Genomic DNA, 16245 nt, shown 5'->3' with positions numbered 1-16245 from the left:
GGTTGCGCGGGGACTGGTCATGTCTACAGGCATGTTGGCCATGTAAGGATCGGTAAATCGCAGTGGGGGGGGTCACTCCCAAGATCACTGAGTGAGCAGCTTATCAGTTGAAGGTATGGTTTAGTCAGGCAAGTTGCCTATTCGAGGGTAGTTGATTACAGGAGATATGGCTCCACAAGGTTATCATCCCCAGGTCTGTCAGTTAGCATGCTGTGTGTCACTTTCTAACAGTTTATTTTTGCCCCCTTTTCATTCCTACCTTTAATTGCCCACTAAAGGCATGCCCTCCTTCGCGGTCATTAGGCACAAATATGACCGTTAGGTTTAGTGCAATGTTTCCATACAGGTAAGTATGTATTACTATAACCACGAGCACGAGTCAAGCCCCGAACACAAAAAATAATTGATGTCCTTCTTTTGGAATTTAATGGTTGAAAGATTCATCGTGCACAAACCTTATGTAAATAGGTGTATGTGTATGAGCATTTTAAATGTATGCAGCTTATGTTCCTTCTTTTTTCACTCTACCACTCATACAAAATTTTGTTTTGCCCACAGCTCCAGCATGTTGCTTCTTTGACCTCTTCTGTGTGAACATCGGTGACCAAGGGATACTGCCTGCTGAAGTTCTGGTGAATATAAATGCATAAAAAAAAAACGATTTTACAAATTTTATATAAAGGAAAGAGGATGTAAAGGGACCATAAAACCTGCCTGAAAGTTACATTTTTGCATGAAAAATGTTCATGCCCGATTTTTTTTGAGACTTCTTTTGAGCCTCAAAAAGTGAACATCGTCTTGTTCCTTTTTCACACGTCGTAATTTCATTCTTTCTGCAGACACGGAAATCGGAATTTGTGTGGCAGAAGCATCTGACTCGGAAATTCTGCCGCGTGCACAGTGCAGCAGAATCCCGTTGAATTTCACGGGACTCTGCTGCATCGGAATCTCCATGCTGGATTCCAATGCGGAATCTGGCACGGAGATTCCGCTGCAGCAGGATCCCGTTAAATTCAACAAGATTCTGTGCTGTGCACGTGACTGAATTACATGTAGGGCCGTTTTAACTCCTCTGCCTACAAACTCCCACAGCCGGGACTACTACTACTCCTATCGTGGAACATACTTGTTTCTATGATGGGAGTAGTAGTTCCCCGGCTGTGGGAGTCTGCCAGTGGCTAGGGAGGCTACATTAGTGTTTGAACTACAACCCCCATCATGGAACAGACTGTTCCATGATGGGGGTTGTAGTACAGGGGCTGAGGGATTGATCGCACAGAGTCTCAGAAGTGAGACCCAATGCTATTAGAAGTTATTAAACAGGGGAGCGGGCGGCATGGTCCACTCCTCTGCGATGTACAATGTATTTAATTAGATTTTTATATTCCCCACCGGGAGCCCTGAATGGCCGGTAGGGGGGTAATATATCTGGCCACCACAGCGTTTCTATATATCTTTCCCCCCCGCAGCGCTATCATAAGTCCCCGGCAGCTTGATGAAAAGTATTTTACAGCAGCGCATCTGGCCGGCGCGATGTGCTGCTGAAAGAATACTTGTCATTCATAGTACTGCAGTGGCACCTGTATATAGATGTGCGGCAGGGGCCAGACATATATCCATATGTTTGGCCCCCACAGTGCTTCTATAATTGTATGCCTTCGCAGCGCTATGAATGCGAAGTATACTTTGAGCAGCGCATCGTGCCGGCCAGATGCGCTGCTGTAGAATACCTTTCAATCATAGCACTGCCGGGGGCTTATGAAAGTGCTGCGGGAGGAACATATATATAAATGCGCTGTGGGGGCCAGACATATACCCCCCCCCCCCCCATTTCTGTAAATCTTTCCCCACCGCAGCGCTTCAGTTTGGAAACCCCGCCGGGAGCCCTGAATGGCTCCTCAGTACCGGCCATTCAGGGCTCCCGGAGGGGAATTTAAAAGTGAAAGCAAATACATAATACATCGCATGGGAGTGGAGCATGCCGCCCGCTCCCCTGTTTAATAACTTCTAATCGCAGGAGTGAGACCAGGTGCGATCAATCCCCCAGCCCCTGCTCTACAACCCCCATCATGGAATAGAGTCTGTTCCATGTTGGTGGTAATAGTACAAACACTAATGTAGCCTTCCCAGCCATTGGCAGACTCCCGCAGCTGGGGAACTACTACTCGGAAGAAAAATTGGTGCATTTGCCGTTTTGTCTTCAGTCACAACTAACGTTCGTTATTCATGACTAGCTATAACGGGTCATAACGGATAATCAAAAAATCCCATAGACTTGCGTGGGATTTTGTAACTGACCTTTAACATCCATTTTTAATGCTTTTCTAACGCTTTTCTTTTCTGAAATGGTCCTTAGATGTATTTCCTTATCTTTAAAATTTTGTGGGTATAATTTTTATTTCTAAAGGAATCTGTGATCTGCAATTAACATTTGATAAAATCTGTCTGTGCTTCTATCACATAGAAAAAAAAATGCTTTTAGTCTCTGCTGCCAGGCAATAAAGAGGCATTCTCAACCCCTAGAAGTGCTTAGGGCTGGAACAGCTTTTCACTCACTCTCCTGTCCCTGATCATTTCTAAAGACACAGGGAGAGACTTATCAATATGTGTCTATGTGCAGTTTTTGCTGTTTTTTGGCTTATGAGTGACAAACTTATCAAAACGGCGCAAGACTTTGATACATTTTGCACAAATGAAAAATCATCTTAGAGCTTGCTGCAGGAGGTCATTTTTCTAAGGCAAGACAGAGGTGGTATTAATTATGGTTTAATTTTTTTTTACGTTTGTGCATAATTTTTGCGCCTTTTTGAAAAAGACACAGTTGATAAATCTTGTCCAATGCATAATCAAGGATGAAGCACTGCATTTTACAGTAAATTTTGCCAAAGTTGTTCATTTTGTGCAAAAACTGCACAAAAATTTGGCTAAATCTCCCCCACAATTCATGTGACTTGTGATCAGACAAGTCACATTGCCAAAACTTGTACTTTCTTCTGATTGAACCTAAAGAAATTGGGTACCGCTCATCCAACCAGGAAATATCCACCACTAGCTGTAATAGAGGTGTGGAATGCACTGCCATTAATAGAGGTGCATTCAATTAATGCAGAATCTAAATTAAGTTCTGGGTATTTTCCATACATAAAATATACATGTACCAACAATATTTTGGTGCCAAAAAATTATAATGCACACAACGTGACATATGCATGCACTCGCACCCCACATGGTAGGTTGTATATACAGTACATGCATACACACATACAAACTTACTGCGCACACACATGTATATCATATCATAAACCCGGGGGGAGATTTTTCAAAACCTGTCCAAAGGAAATGTTGCTGAGTTGCCCATAGCAACCAATCAGACCACTTTCATTTTTAAAAAGGCCTCTGAAAAATGAATGAAGCGATCTGACTGGTTGCTATGGGCAACTCAGCAACTTTTCCTGTGGACATGTTTTGATAAACCTCTCTCTGCACTAAGCTTGATTGACAGCTGCACAAACTAAAAGCTGCAAAGACTAATAGCTGAACAGAGCCTCACTGAAAAGAATCACAGACAGAAAGCTGGTGCACAGAGCCTGAGGTCTTCTATTCATCACAGCACTGCAACGATGTGAGGGCAGAAGTGGTTCCCTAGCAGGTTTCGGTGAGATCATGCCTGCTGGGGAAAAGCCCACTTTCTTCTGGAAAATTTTGCTATGTGAGCAAGATACAGAGCTTTTTTTAAAGCGCCAGCATTATTTCTAAGGGTGAGAGTAGTGTTAGGAGTAGTTAGGCAACATAGCCTGAGTTCGTTTAGAAAAGATTATTAGGCCAATTTTAGTTTTTGCACTTATGATTATAACAAGAAGAGGAGGAAAAAACAAAACGTTTTCAATTTTGCACCTACTGACCCATATAAGGGCTTGTTTTTTGCGTCACAAATTGTGCTTTGTAATGGCATCAATCATTTCATAACAAAATCTACAGCAAACCCCCCCAAAAAATATTTGAGGGGTGAAATTGGGGGGAAAAATGCCAATTTATGCAGGTTTTCTTTTCTTTTACTGCTTTAAAAAAATTATAACTACATGCACCCAAATTTGTATGTTTAACCCCTTAAAGGAGTAGTCCAGTGGGGAACCCAGTGGTGAACAACTTATCCCCTATCCTAAGGATAGGGGATAAGTTTGAGATCGCGGGGGTCTGACCGCTGGCGCCCCCTGCGATCTCCTGTACGGAGCCCCGACAGCCCGCGGGAAGGGGGCGTGTCGACCTCCGTATGAAGCGGTGTCCGACACGCCCCCTCATTACAACTCTATGGCAGAGCCGAAGCGCTGCCTTCGGCAATCTCCGGCTCTGCCATAGAGATGTATTGAAGGGGTGTGTCGGCCGCCCCTTCGTGCGGAGGTCGACACCCGCTATCTGGGCAGAGAGCCGGGTCCCCGTACAGAGAGATCGCAGGGAGCCCCAGCGGTTGGACCCCCGCGATCTCAAACTTATCCCCTATCCTTAGGATAGGGGATAAGTTTTTCACCACTGGACTACCCCTTTAAGGACCGAGGTAATTTTGGCCTTAAGGACCAGAGAATTTTTTGCACATCTGACCACTGTCAATTTAAGCATTAATAACTGACGCTTTTACTTATGAATTTGATTCCGAGATTGTCTTTTTGTGACATATTCTACTTTATCATAGTGGTAAATTTCCGTCAATACATGCATCATTTCTTGGTGAAAAATTTGAAAATTTAGCATTTTTCTAACTTGAAAGCACTCTGCTTGTGAGGGAAAATAGACATACCAAATAAATGATATATTGATTCACATATACATTATGTCTACTTTATGTTTGCATCATAAAATTGACATGTTTTTACTTTTTGAAGACATCAGAGGGCTTCAAAGTTCAGCAGCAATTTTCAAAATCAGAATTTTTCAGGGACCAGTTCAGTTTTGAAGTGGATTGGAGGGGTCTTCATATTAGAAATACCCCATAAATGGCCACATTATTAAAAACTGCACCCATCAAAGTATACAAAATGACATTCAGAATGTTTAACCCTTTAGGTGTTTCACAGGAATAGCAGCAAATTGAAGGACAAAATTCAAAATCTCTTTTTTTTTTTTACACTAATATGTTGTTGTAGACCCAGTTTTTGAATTTTTACAAGGGGTAAAAGGAGAAAATGCCCCCCCAAAATGTGTAACCCAATTTCTCTCAAGTAAGGAAATACCTCATATGTGGACGTAAAGTGCTTTGTAGGTGCACTAGAGGGCTCAGAAGTGAAGAAGCAACAATGGGATTTTGGAGAGTGAATTTTGCTGAAATGGTTTGAGGGGGGCATATTGCATTTAGGAAGCCCCTATGGTTCCATAACGGCAAAAAAAAAACACATGGCATACTGTTTTGGAATCTAAACCCCTGAAGGCATGTAAAAAGGGGTACAGTGAGCCTTAACACCCCACAGGTGTTTGACAACTTTTCGTTTAAATTCTGATGTGTAAATGAAAAAAACCTTTTTTCACTAAAATGCTGTTTTTCCCCCCCAAATTTACATTTTTTACAAGCGGTAATAGGAGAAAATGCCCCCCAAAATTTGTAACCCCATTTCTTCTGAGTATGGAAATACCCCATATGTGGATGTCAAGTGCTCTGCTTGCCCACTACGATGCTCAGAAGAGAAGGAGCCACATTTGGCTTTTTGAAAGCAAATTTTGCTGAAATGGTTTTTGGGGGGCATGTCGCATTTAAGAAGCCCCTATGGTGCCAGAACAGCGCAAAAAAAAAAAAAAATGGCATTCTATTTTGTAAACTACACCCCTTTTTTGGCTTCTTTTTTCAAATAAAATCCTATGCCTAAATGTCATTCTGGCCCTAAAACTTTATTTTTCCGTATATGGGGTTCTATTAGGGCAATTTTAAGGGGGATATTTATCAAAGTTGTCTATGTCCCGCATCAATATAGACCAAACTACAGAGTGTTAGGCTCGTCTATTGTGCGCCTAATTTATCAAAAGTCGCACGGCTCTTGATAAATTCTGCGCTAAGACTTTGGGATCTATGCTTTAGACTGTATTTAACCCCTTCCCGCAGAATGTCATATATAAACGCCGGGTTGTGCAGTGCGTTCGCGCATCCCGGCGTTTATAAATGACATGCAGTTAACCCGGCGATGCGCAGCATCGCACGGGTTAACTGGCAGAAGTCCCGCTGTTTCCAGCAGGGGACAACTTCTGCTTCACCCCCAGGACCATCAATTGATGGTCCTGGTCAGCGATCACTGTGATTGGTCCCTGTGGACCAATCACAGTGATCTGGGGTGAAAGTTCAGATCCCCCGCACTGCCCGCCCCTGGAAGTCGGGCAGAACGGGGGACGAAGGCTGCGGGGGCTCGCGGGGACCTGCGGCACACGGGGGGGAACAGGAGGGAACCGGCGGACTTACCTGATCCAGCGGCGGGACCGAGGAGCAGCGCGGGACCGGCCACGTGGACGAGCAGCGACGGGTAAGTATGTGGTCCTCAGAGGCAGCAGTGAAGATCTTCACTGCTGCTTCTAGGAGTCTGAAAACTACAACTCCCAGCATGCCTAGACAGCCTTTGGCTGTCTGGGCATGCTGGGAGTTGTAGTTTTGCAACATCTGGAGGGCCTCAGTTTGGAGACCATTGTATAATGGTCTCCAATCTGTGCTCTTCCAGCTGTTGCAAAACTACAACTCCCAGCATGCACTGACTGTCCAGGCATGCTGGGAGTTTTAGTTCAGCAACATCTGGCCCTTCAGATGTTGCCGAACTACAACTCCCAGCATGCCCTTCAGCTGTCTGGGCATGCTGGGAGTTGTAGTTTTGCAACAGCTGGAGACACACTGGTTGGGAAACATTGTTTCTAACTCAGTGTTTCCTAACCTGTGTGCCTCCAGCTGTTGCAAAACTATAACTCCCAGCATGCACTAAAAGACCATGCATGCTGGGAGTTGTAGTTTTGCAACATCTGGAGGGCCCCAGTTTGGAGACCATTGTATAATGGTCTCCAATCTGTGCTCTTCCAGCTGTTGCAAAACTACAACTCCCAGTATGCACTGACTGTCCAGGCATGCTGGGAGTTTTAGTTCAGCAACATCTGGCCCTTCAGATGTTGCCGAACTACAACTCCCAGCATGCCCTTCAGCTGTCTGGGCATGCTGGGAGTTGTAGTTTTGCAACAACTGGAGACACACTGGTTGGGAAACATTATCTGTTTCTAACTCAGTGTTCCCTAACCTGTGTGCCTCCAGCTGTTGCAAAACTATGACTCCCAGCATGCACTAACAGACCATGCATGCTGGGAGTTGTGGTTTTGCAACAGCTGATGCACCCCCCCCTGTGAATGTACAGGGTACATTCACATGGGCGAGGCTTTTACAGTGGGTTTCTCGCATCTTGAGATGCAGCAAATTTTGCGCTGGGAAACGCGCTGTAATCCCCCGCCCATGTGACTGTACCCTAAAAACACTACACTACACTAACACAAAATAAAATAAAAAGTTAAAAACACTACATATACACATACCCTTACACAGCCCTCCTCCCCCAATAAGAACGTCCGGTACACCACTGTTTCCAAAGCAGAGCCTCCAGCTGTTGAAAAACAACAACTCCCAGTATTGTCGGACAGCCGTTGACTGTCCAGGCATGCTGGGAGTTTTGCAACAGCTGGAGGCACCCTGTTTGGGAATCACTGGAGTAGAATACCCCTATGTCCACCCCTATGCAAATCCCTAATTTAGGCCTCAAATGCACATGGCGCTCTCACTTTGGAGCCCTGTCGTATTTCAAGGCAACAGTTTAGGGCGACATATGGGGTATCGCCGTACTCGGGAGAAATTGCGTTACAAGGTTTGGGGGGCTTTTTCTTCTTTAACCCTTCATGAAAAGGAAATGTTGGGGTCTACACCAGAATGTTAGTGTAAACATTTTTTATTTTTTACACTAACATGCTGATGTTGCCCTATACTTTACATTTTCACAAGAGGTAAAAGGGAAAAAAGCCCCCCCAAAATTTGTAACGTAATTTCTCCCGACTACAGAGATACCCCATATGTGAGCGAAAAGTGCTCTGGGGGCGCACAACAAGGCCCAGAAGGGAGAGCGCACCATGTACATTTGAGGTGATTTGCACAGGGGTGGCTAATTGTTACAGCGGTTTTGACAAACGCAAAAAAACAAAACCCCACATGTGACCCCATTTCGGAAACGACACCCCTCACGGAATGTAATGAGGGGTGCAGTGTGAATTTACCCCCCACAGGTGTCTGACGGATCTTTGGAACAGTGGTCCATGAAAATGAAAACTTGTACAGCCCACTGTTCCAAAGATCTGTCAGACACCAGTGGGGGGCAAATGCTCACTGTACCCCTTGTTACGTTCCTCAAGGGGTCTAGTTTCCAAAATGGTATGCCATGTGTTTTTTTTTTTTGCTGTTCTGGCACCTTAGGGGCTTCCTAAATGCGACATGCCCCCCGAGCAAAATTTGCTCTCAAAAAGCCAAATATGACTCCTTCTCTTCTGAGCATTGTAGTTCGCCCATAGTGCACTTCAGGTCAACTTATGGGGTACCTCTATACTCAGAAGAGATGGGGTTACAAATTTTGGGGGGTATTTTCTGCTATTAACCCTTGCAAAAAGGTGAAATTAGGGGGGAAACACACATTTTAGTGGAAATTTTTTTTTTTTTTTTACATATGCAAAAGTCATGAAACACCTGTGGGGTAATAAGGCTCACTTTATTCCTTATTACATTCCTCAAGGGGTCTAGTTTCCAAAATGGTATGCCATGTGGGTATTTTTTGCTGTTCTGGCACCATAGGGGCTTCCTAAATGCGACATGCCCCCCGAGCAAAATTTGCTCTCAAAAAGCCAAATATGACTCCTTCTCTTCTGAGCATTGTAGTTCACCCATAGTGCACTTCAGGTCAACTTATGGGGTACCTCCATACTCAGAAGAGAAGGGGTTACAAATATTGGGGGGTATTTCCTGCTATTGACCCTTGGAAAAATGTGAAATTTGGGGGGAAACACACATTTTAGTGAAAAAAAAAAATTTTTTTTTTACATATGCAAAAGTCGTGAAACACCTGTGGGGTATTAAGGCTCACTTTATTCCTTGTTACGTACCTCAAGGGGTCTAGTTTCCAAAATGGTATGCCATGTGAGGGTTTTTTGCTGTTCTGGCACCATAAGGGCTTCCTAAATGCAACATGCCCCCAAAAACCATTTCAGAAAAACGTACTCTCCAAAATCCCCTTATCGCTCTTTCCCTTCTGAGCCCTCTACTGCGCCCGCCGAACACTTTACATAGACATATGAGGTATGTGCTTACTCGAGAGAAATTGGGCTACAAATATAAGTATACATTTTCTCCTTTTACCCCTTGTAAAAATTTAAAAATTGGGTCTACAAGAACATGCGAGTGTAAAAAATTAAGATTGTGAATTTTCTCCTTCACTTTGCTTCTATTCCTGTGAAACACCTAAAGGGTTAAAATGATGACTGAATGTCATTTTGAATACTTTGGGGGGTGCAGTTTTTATAATGGGGTCTTTTGTGGGGTATTTCTAATAAGAAGACCCTTCAAATCCACTTCAAACCTGAACTGGTCCCTGAAAAATAGTGAGTTTGAAAATTTTGTGAAAAATTGGAAAATTGCTGCTGAACTTTGAAGCCCTCTGATGTCTTCCAAAAGTAAAAACTCATCAATTTTATGATGCAGACATAAAGTAGACATATTGTATATGTGAATAAATTTTTTTTTTATTTGTAATATACATTTTCCTTACAAACAGAGAGCTTCAAAGTTAGAAAAATGCAAAATTTTCAAATTTTTCATCAAATTTTAGGATTTTTCACAAGGAAAGGATGCAAGTTACCACAAAAATTTACCACCATGTTAAAGTAGAATATGTCACGAAAAAACAATCTCAGAATCAGAATGATAACTAAAAGCATTCCAGAGTTATTAATGTTTAAAGTGACAGTGGTCAGATGTGCAAAAAACGCTCTGGTCCTTAAGGCCAAAATGGGCTTGGTCCTGAAGGGGTTAAACCTGCTCCAGCATGGTCTGACATTTCGGTGTACTTTCAGCTGATGTGACTTGTCGCTGAAAAGTCGCTTTTGATAAATTCAGCACCAATGCATTTTTCGGTCTAAAATAGACTAGAATGCATCATGTTCTAAAAATCCTCTAAAGCAAAAGTCGCACATATTTAGACTGAGACTGCTTTTGTCCTAATTTCCAGACCACATATCCTGTCCTCATATCCAGACCACATATCCCATCCTCATATCCTGTCCCCATTTCGTGATGATATATAAAGGGGGGAGGGGGGGAGGCTTGTATTTGCAAGATGGGGCTTGGAATGCGGGAAGGGTATGGCTTGCCAGCCGAACTTAGGTATTCACCATGAAATGCAGTGCGGCGCTTGTGGGGTAAGATACCAGAAGTCCTATATACTTGCATGGGACTTGAAACAAAAACCCCATCCTTCACATATGGGGGTAGGTTAGGGTTAATTTACTTATTATATATTTTTATTTGACATATAAGAAACATGTGACCAAGTATTATCTAAATATCTCCAGCCGTACATAGGGAAGTTATGCTGGAACATATATTTCCCATAGATTTGCATTGGACTTTAAACAAATACTCGGACCCTCGCATATGAGGGTAGGTTAGGGTTAAATTAACTATCCTATATTTTTAATGGACATAAGTTACATGTGACCAAGTGTTACTGAAATATCTCCAGCTGTTTGGAAGTTATGCAGTAACATATATTTCTCATAGACTTGTATAGGACATTAAACAAAAACGCTGACCCTCGCAAATGGGAGTGAGTAAGGGTTAATGTATACACACTTACATTGAGTTTTATGCATAAATTATATGGAAGTCATTATTTTGTGAAGCACAAAGAAAAGATGAGGATGAGGGTTTCCCAGCAGGGATACCCTTGTTCGAAAAGATCTGACCTCTAGAGCGCTCACCTAGGGATGACAAAAATCTTGATTGTCTTTTCAGTGCTTTTTATTTCATTCACACAGAAGAAACAATGGTAGTTACAATGGACAACGCATCTATGTTGGACCTGATAAAGAAGGAAGTACCTTTTGAAACGCGTTGTCTATTGTAACCACCATTGTTTCTTTTGTGTGAATTAAACAAAAAGCACTGAAATGACAATTAAGATTTGTGTCATCCCTGGGTAAGCACTCCAGCAGTTGGATCTTTTTGGACAAAGGTATCCCTGCCGGGAAACCCACATCTTTTGTAAGTGTACGTGCACCGTTACACCATCAGTTGAGCAAGTACTCATACCCCACTGTTCCTTTTACCCCCCCTTTAAATGTGGATAACTTCACTATAAGCACAATTTTCTGTCTTCCTTTTATCTCCAATTTTTTCCATTATTTTGTGAAGGGCACGCTGGCCTAGTCCAGAAGAAATGTATCACAGTGGAGGAGACAGAGGATGGCATCGTGGACACCCCACTAGAGATGTAAGTGTTTTTTTCTACATTAGTTAATTTACTGTAGACTACATTTACATCACAATTTTGACATTAAGGTTTTGTATCAAATTTTTTTTTTCCAAAATGCTATAAAAACAAAACTTAAACTGTGTGAATTTTATGCTTAATGCATTTTTCATTGGCTACAATGTTAAACACCGAATACCTGTAATATACGGTTTTTATAGACCATTGTAGACCTGATAAACAGGGTCTAAATTGTGAAGTGTGAAATTCACCCTAATACTGTTCTTCTGGTAAGTGAGGTCAGTAAATTGAAATGTGAACAGGGGAATAACATTTTTCACTTCTTATTGCATCCTCTCTGCAGATTTTCACAATTCTCTTCAGTAGGAAACTCAAAATCTTCATCAAATCTGCCATGTGTGAACGTACCCTTAGGATACGTTAACATGAGCGGATTTACCGCATATTTTACGCTCTATGCTGTCTTTACATGTGCCTGTTCGTAGCGGCAATACACCGCGACGAGCAGACACACTGCAGCGATGTGCGCAGTGTACTCTCACATCGCGGCCACTCTCCCTGCTCTGAGCTAGACAGAGAGCTCCCGCGATGTGCGAGTATACTCAGACTTGCACATGGCAGTGTGTCTGCTCGTAGCGGCGTATTGCCGCTACGAGCAGGCACATGTAAAGACAGCATAGAGCGGGCCTTCACCAGTGGATCCGCAGCGAAAATCCGCTCATGTGAATGTACCCGAACAAGAAAAATGGAGTGGCAATGGTCTCTTTACAAGTGTGACGTCTGACTTTCAAATTTAAATGGTACTTTATATCTCTTTGGCATGTCTGAGATTTCTGACAGGACTATCTAAACAATTCTACTATTTGAACTAGGCTTATCATATGCCAGATTGGGAAATATTTCCTGTTTAAAGTAATCTCTAAGCAGTAGCAAAGCATAGTAAGCAATGTACATTGCTGTTTTAGCATGAGACGAGACTGCCAAAGTGCATTATCTTAGCTGGATGTCAGCTTTAAGTATAGATATAGTTTTGAGAAATTACTTAAAGGGGTACTCCGCCCCTAAACATCTTATCACCTATGCAACGGATAGGGAATAAGATATCTGATCACAGGGATCCCACCACTGGGACCCGAACCGCGATATCTGCCCCCCCCCCCCCCCCCGCGATATCTGCAGCACCCGGCATTCTCAACAGTATGTTAGATCCAAGGGTTCCCACGGCAGGAGACGTGATGTCACCCTATGCCACCTCGTGATGTCACACCATGCCCACTCCATTCATGTCAATGTCAAAGTGTGTGGCGTGACGTCATTACTCCTGCAGCGGGAACCCAGCATTCTAAACAGTGTGCCGCACGTGCAGAGATCGTACCTGCCGCTCTGTGCAAAATACCTTTTGGATGGGGATGAGATGTCTTTGGATGGGGATAAGATGTCTAAGATGTCTATGTCAACAGGTAACAAAAATACATTTTTATTTTTTGTTTATTTAATTGTTAAACTTATTTATTTCTAAAAACTTGCATTCTGTTAGGTTATGTGCACACTGGGTATGCACGTAACCTAACTCAGATTTTCCGATGCAGATTAAAAATCTTCTTGAAGAATTGAAATGTCTGTGCTAATTTTTTTTCTCTGGAACTATGGCAATACAAGTCTGTGTCCAATCCACAAATAGAATCCATGACTAATCTGCAAATTTTCATTAAAGGGGCACTCCACTGGAAAATATTTTTTTTGATTAACTGGTGCCAGAAAGTTAGACAGATTTGTAAATTACTTCTATTAAAAAATCATAATCCTTTAAGTATTATCAGCTGCTGTTATGATCCAAAGGAAGTTTTTTTCTTTTTCAATTTCCTTTCTGTCTGACCACAGTGCTCTCTGCTGACACATCTGTCCATTTTAGGAACTGTACAGAGAAGAATAGGTTTTCTATGGGGATTTGCTTCTACTCTGGACAGTTCCTAAAACGGACAGAGGTGTGAACAGAGAGCACTGTGGGCAGACAGAAAGGAAATTGAAAAAGAAAAGAACTGCCTGTGGATCATACAGCATCTGATAAGTACTGGAAGGATGAAGATTTTTTTAATAGAAGTAATTTACAAATCTGTTTACAAAATGTTTTTCAGTGGAGTACCCCTTTTTTAATGTATTTCATAATTTATTTTATGTTAGGAAAAGAAGACAAAATACTGCAGCACACCCTTACATTTTAGTGAAACGTCTTTCCTGCATTGTCTTTAATATTTGTATCTGCTATAAGCATATATCATTATTATTTTTTATTTAACTTTTTGTTTCCTGTGGTTTCTAGATACAGCAGATTACTAATTCAGTAGAGATTGCAGTAGTTATTTAAAAAATGTTTTTGTTTTCTGTAAAGGTTCCTCCACCTAGAAATCACCGCTCCAGACCATACAGAGGAGGCTACCATGAACACAGGTAGGGTTGGGAATAAATAAATTTGAGTAGTTCCACACTAAATAACAACCAGTAAAACTTGTAAGAGCACTATTTTTGGCAGTCAAAATTCAAATGCATATTTTTTTGTGAAAACATGATGATAAAAATACAGCATTTTCTACAAGATTAGTTAATCCTCTGCTATTTTTTTTTTTCCAGAGATCATGACAGCTATGGGTCATATCATGACAACCAATGTCATGATAGAAGTTATGATAGTCAATTTATGGAGTATTCAGAAAACTCTTACCCAGAGTACTATGAGGAAAACCAGTCCTTTAATGAATATAGAGAGCATAGAGAATCTGCGTACAAGAGAGGGGGTCGTCATGATAGTCACTATCATAAAGAAACATATTACTGTGGTAGCTACCAGCGAGGACATGGAGAACCTGCACGATATTGGGGCACTGTCCCAGAACCACAAAATAAGAAATATTCCCATAAATCTGTTAAGGCCCACAAGAAAGAAAATGAAATTCGAGTAAAGACTAGTACAATACAACCAGCAGAAAAAGGTGAGCAGAATATTGGAAAAATTACAGTAGTAGTTTCAAAGTCTTTAAATAGTAGGAGCAATAATAATGCTCTGGTGAACTCGGCTTGCCCTTGGATTATATGGATAGCCCTTCATTTGAATGTCTAGTATGTAAGGCTATATTATGTAGTGGCTGGTGGAAACTTTCCAGAGCAATAACAGATGATTTCTGGGGGACTCTAAAGAAAAAAAATTGCTGTCATTTTTTCCATACAGGTTTTGAAAAACACAGGAAAACCAGCACACTAAAATTATCTTGATTGCCAAAACTCCAGCTGTGCTAACATTTAAAATGTTACAACCTGGTACTGTTGCAGAGTTTGCACAATGAGGCAAAGATCACAAAGAACTTTACAAAAAAAAAATGGCCCTAAACATTAGGGGTACCGCATGTAACTGTGTGTGGATAGCATTGTGCTGCATCTCTACTTCATCTTTAGTTGCCACAATTCCCTAAGCAATACATTGTACACAAGTTTACCAAAAACTGCCTATGATTCGGTGCAGCTATGGATAGTGTACAGATACAGTACAAGGATACTGCTTGCAGTGCGGCAACCCAGGGGCAGACAGACTAGACAATTTTGTATTGCTCTCCTCTAAACCGAACTGAACTGCTGCACTAGTGGGGCACAGCCTTTTTTTTTTTTTTTTTTTTTTTTTTCTTAGTGTGGTTTTGCTTTTAATTTTCACAAGAGGTAAAAAAAGAGACTCTCAAAATTTGTAACCCAATTTCTCCCGAGTACAGAAATACCCAATATGTGGAGGTAAATTTTTCTGCGGGCGGACAACAAGGCTCAGGAGTGAGGGCACCCTTGTACATTTACGGCCTAAATTGGCGATTTGCACAGGGGTGGCTGATAGTTGCAACATTTCTGACATTAAAAAAAATATATAAATACAGCGAAACAGGCGTATAATGATCAATGTATCAAAGCTTTATTTAACATAAATGCACACATACATGTAAAGGACATTAAAATTACAAACGTGAGACAAAGAAAGGGGGGGGGGTATACAAATGTCCATTGTAATGGGCGTATATGGCCAGTGAAAAACCAAAGGAAAAAGAGAACAGAGGATGTCTAAGCAGTGCCCAGCAGCAAAATCATTGCCAAAGTGCAAAGTAAATGCATATGTAAAAAATTTGACTGTAAGGTGCATTGAAATGTAAACACCCTAATAGGTTACCCTACGCTAGAAAAAGCAGCAATAGGAGCATGGAAGCTAACTGGCACTGAAACTAAATGGATAGCGTTAGTAACTTGCCTAATGGATGATAGTGATAGACCTCGTGCACGCGACGTTTCGTCACCAGGCTTCTTCACCCCGGAAGAAGTCTGGTGACGAAACGTCGGGTGCAGGAAGTTTTTTATTTTTGCTGTTCTGGCACCATAGGAGCTTCGTAAATGCCTCCATAAACCATTTCAGCAAAATTCTCTCTCCACAAGCCCAATGTCGCTTCTTCCCTTCTGAGTTCTGTAGTGCTCCCACAGATCACTTTACATCAAAGTATGAGGTATTTCCATACTCTGGTGAAATTGGATTACATTTTTTTTTTTTTTTAGGGGGGGGGGGGGCGGGCTTTTCCTCCTTTTACCCCTTGTTAAACCAAAAAAAAAAAAATGGGGCTACAAGAACATTCTAATGTAAAAAAATTAAGTTTTCCCTTCCAATTTGCTGCTGTTCCTGTGAAATACCTAAAGGGTT

At 41.8% G+C, this 16245-nt stretch overlaps 1 protein-coding gene across 10 annotated transcripts in view; it reads left to right on the top strand.

The window, feature by feature from the left end:
- LOC130356364 (uncharacterized) overlaps positions 1–16245 on the top strand; it is a 152874-nt gene that overhangs the window by 78441 nt on the left and 58188 nt on the right. For 7 of the 10 annotated variants that reach the window (XM_056557776.1, XM_056557778.1, XM_056557774.1 and 4 more), the window contains exons 2-5: positions 559–632; positions 11450–11528; positions 13918–13976; positions 14157–14515. In XM_056557776.1, coding sequence (XP_056413751.1) covers positions 11475–11528; positions 13918–13976; positions 14157–14515 — 472 coding nt within the window. In that variant the 5' untranslated portion in view covers positions 559–632; positions 11450–11474. Of the gene's footprint in view, positions 1–558; positions 634–11449; positions 11529–13917; positions 13977–14156; positions 14516–16245 lie in introns of all 10 variants that reach the window. The other 3 variants (XM_056557782.1, XM_056557781.1, XM_056557783.1) reach the window with 1 other exon arrangement.

This window comes from Hyla sarda, chromosome 2, assembly GCF_029499605.1.
Source record: "Hyla sarda isolate aHylSar1 chromosome 2, aHylSar1.hap1, whole genome shotgun sequence".
Lineage (NCBI taxonomy): Eukaryota > Metazoa > Chordata > Amphibia > Anura > Hylidae > Hyla > Hyla sarda.
The sequence above is the reverse complement of the archived record's forward strand: the minus strand, read 5'-3'. Positions and strand labels throughout refer to the sequence as shown.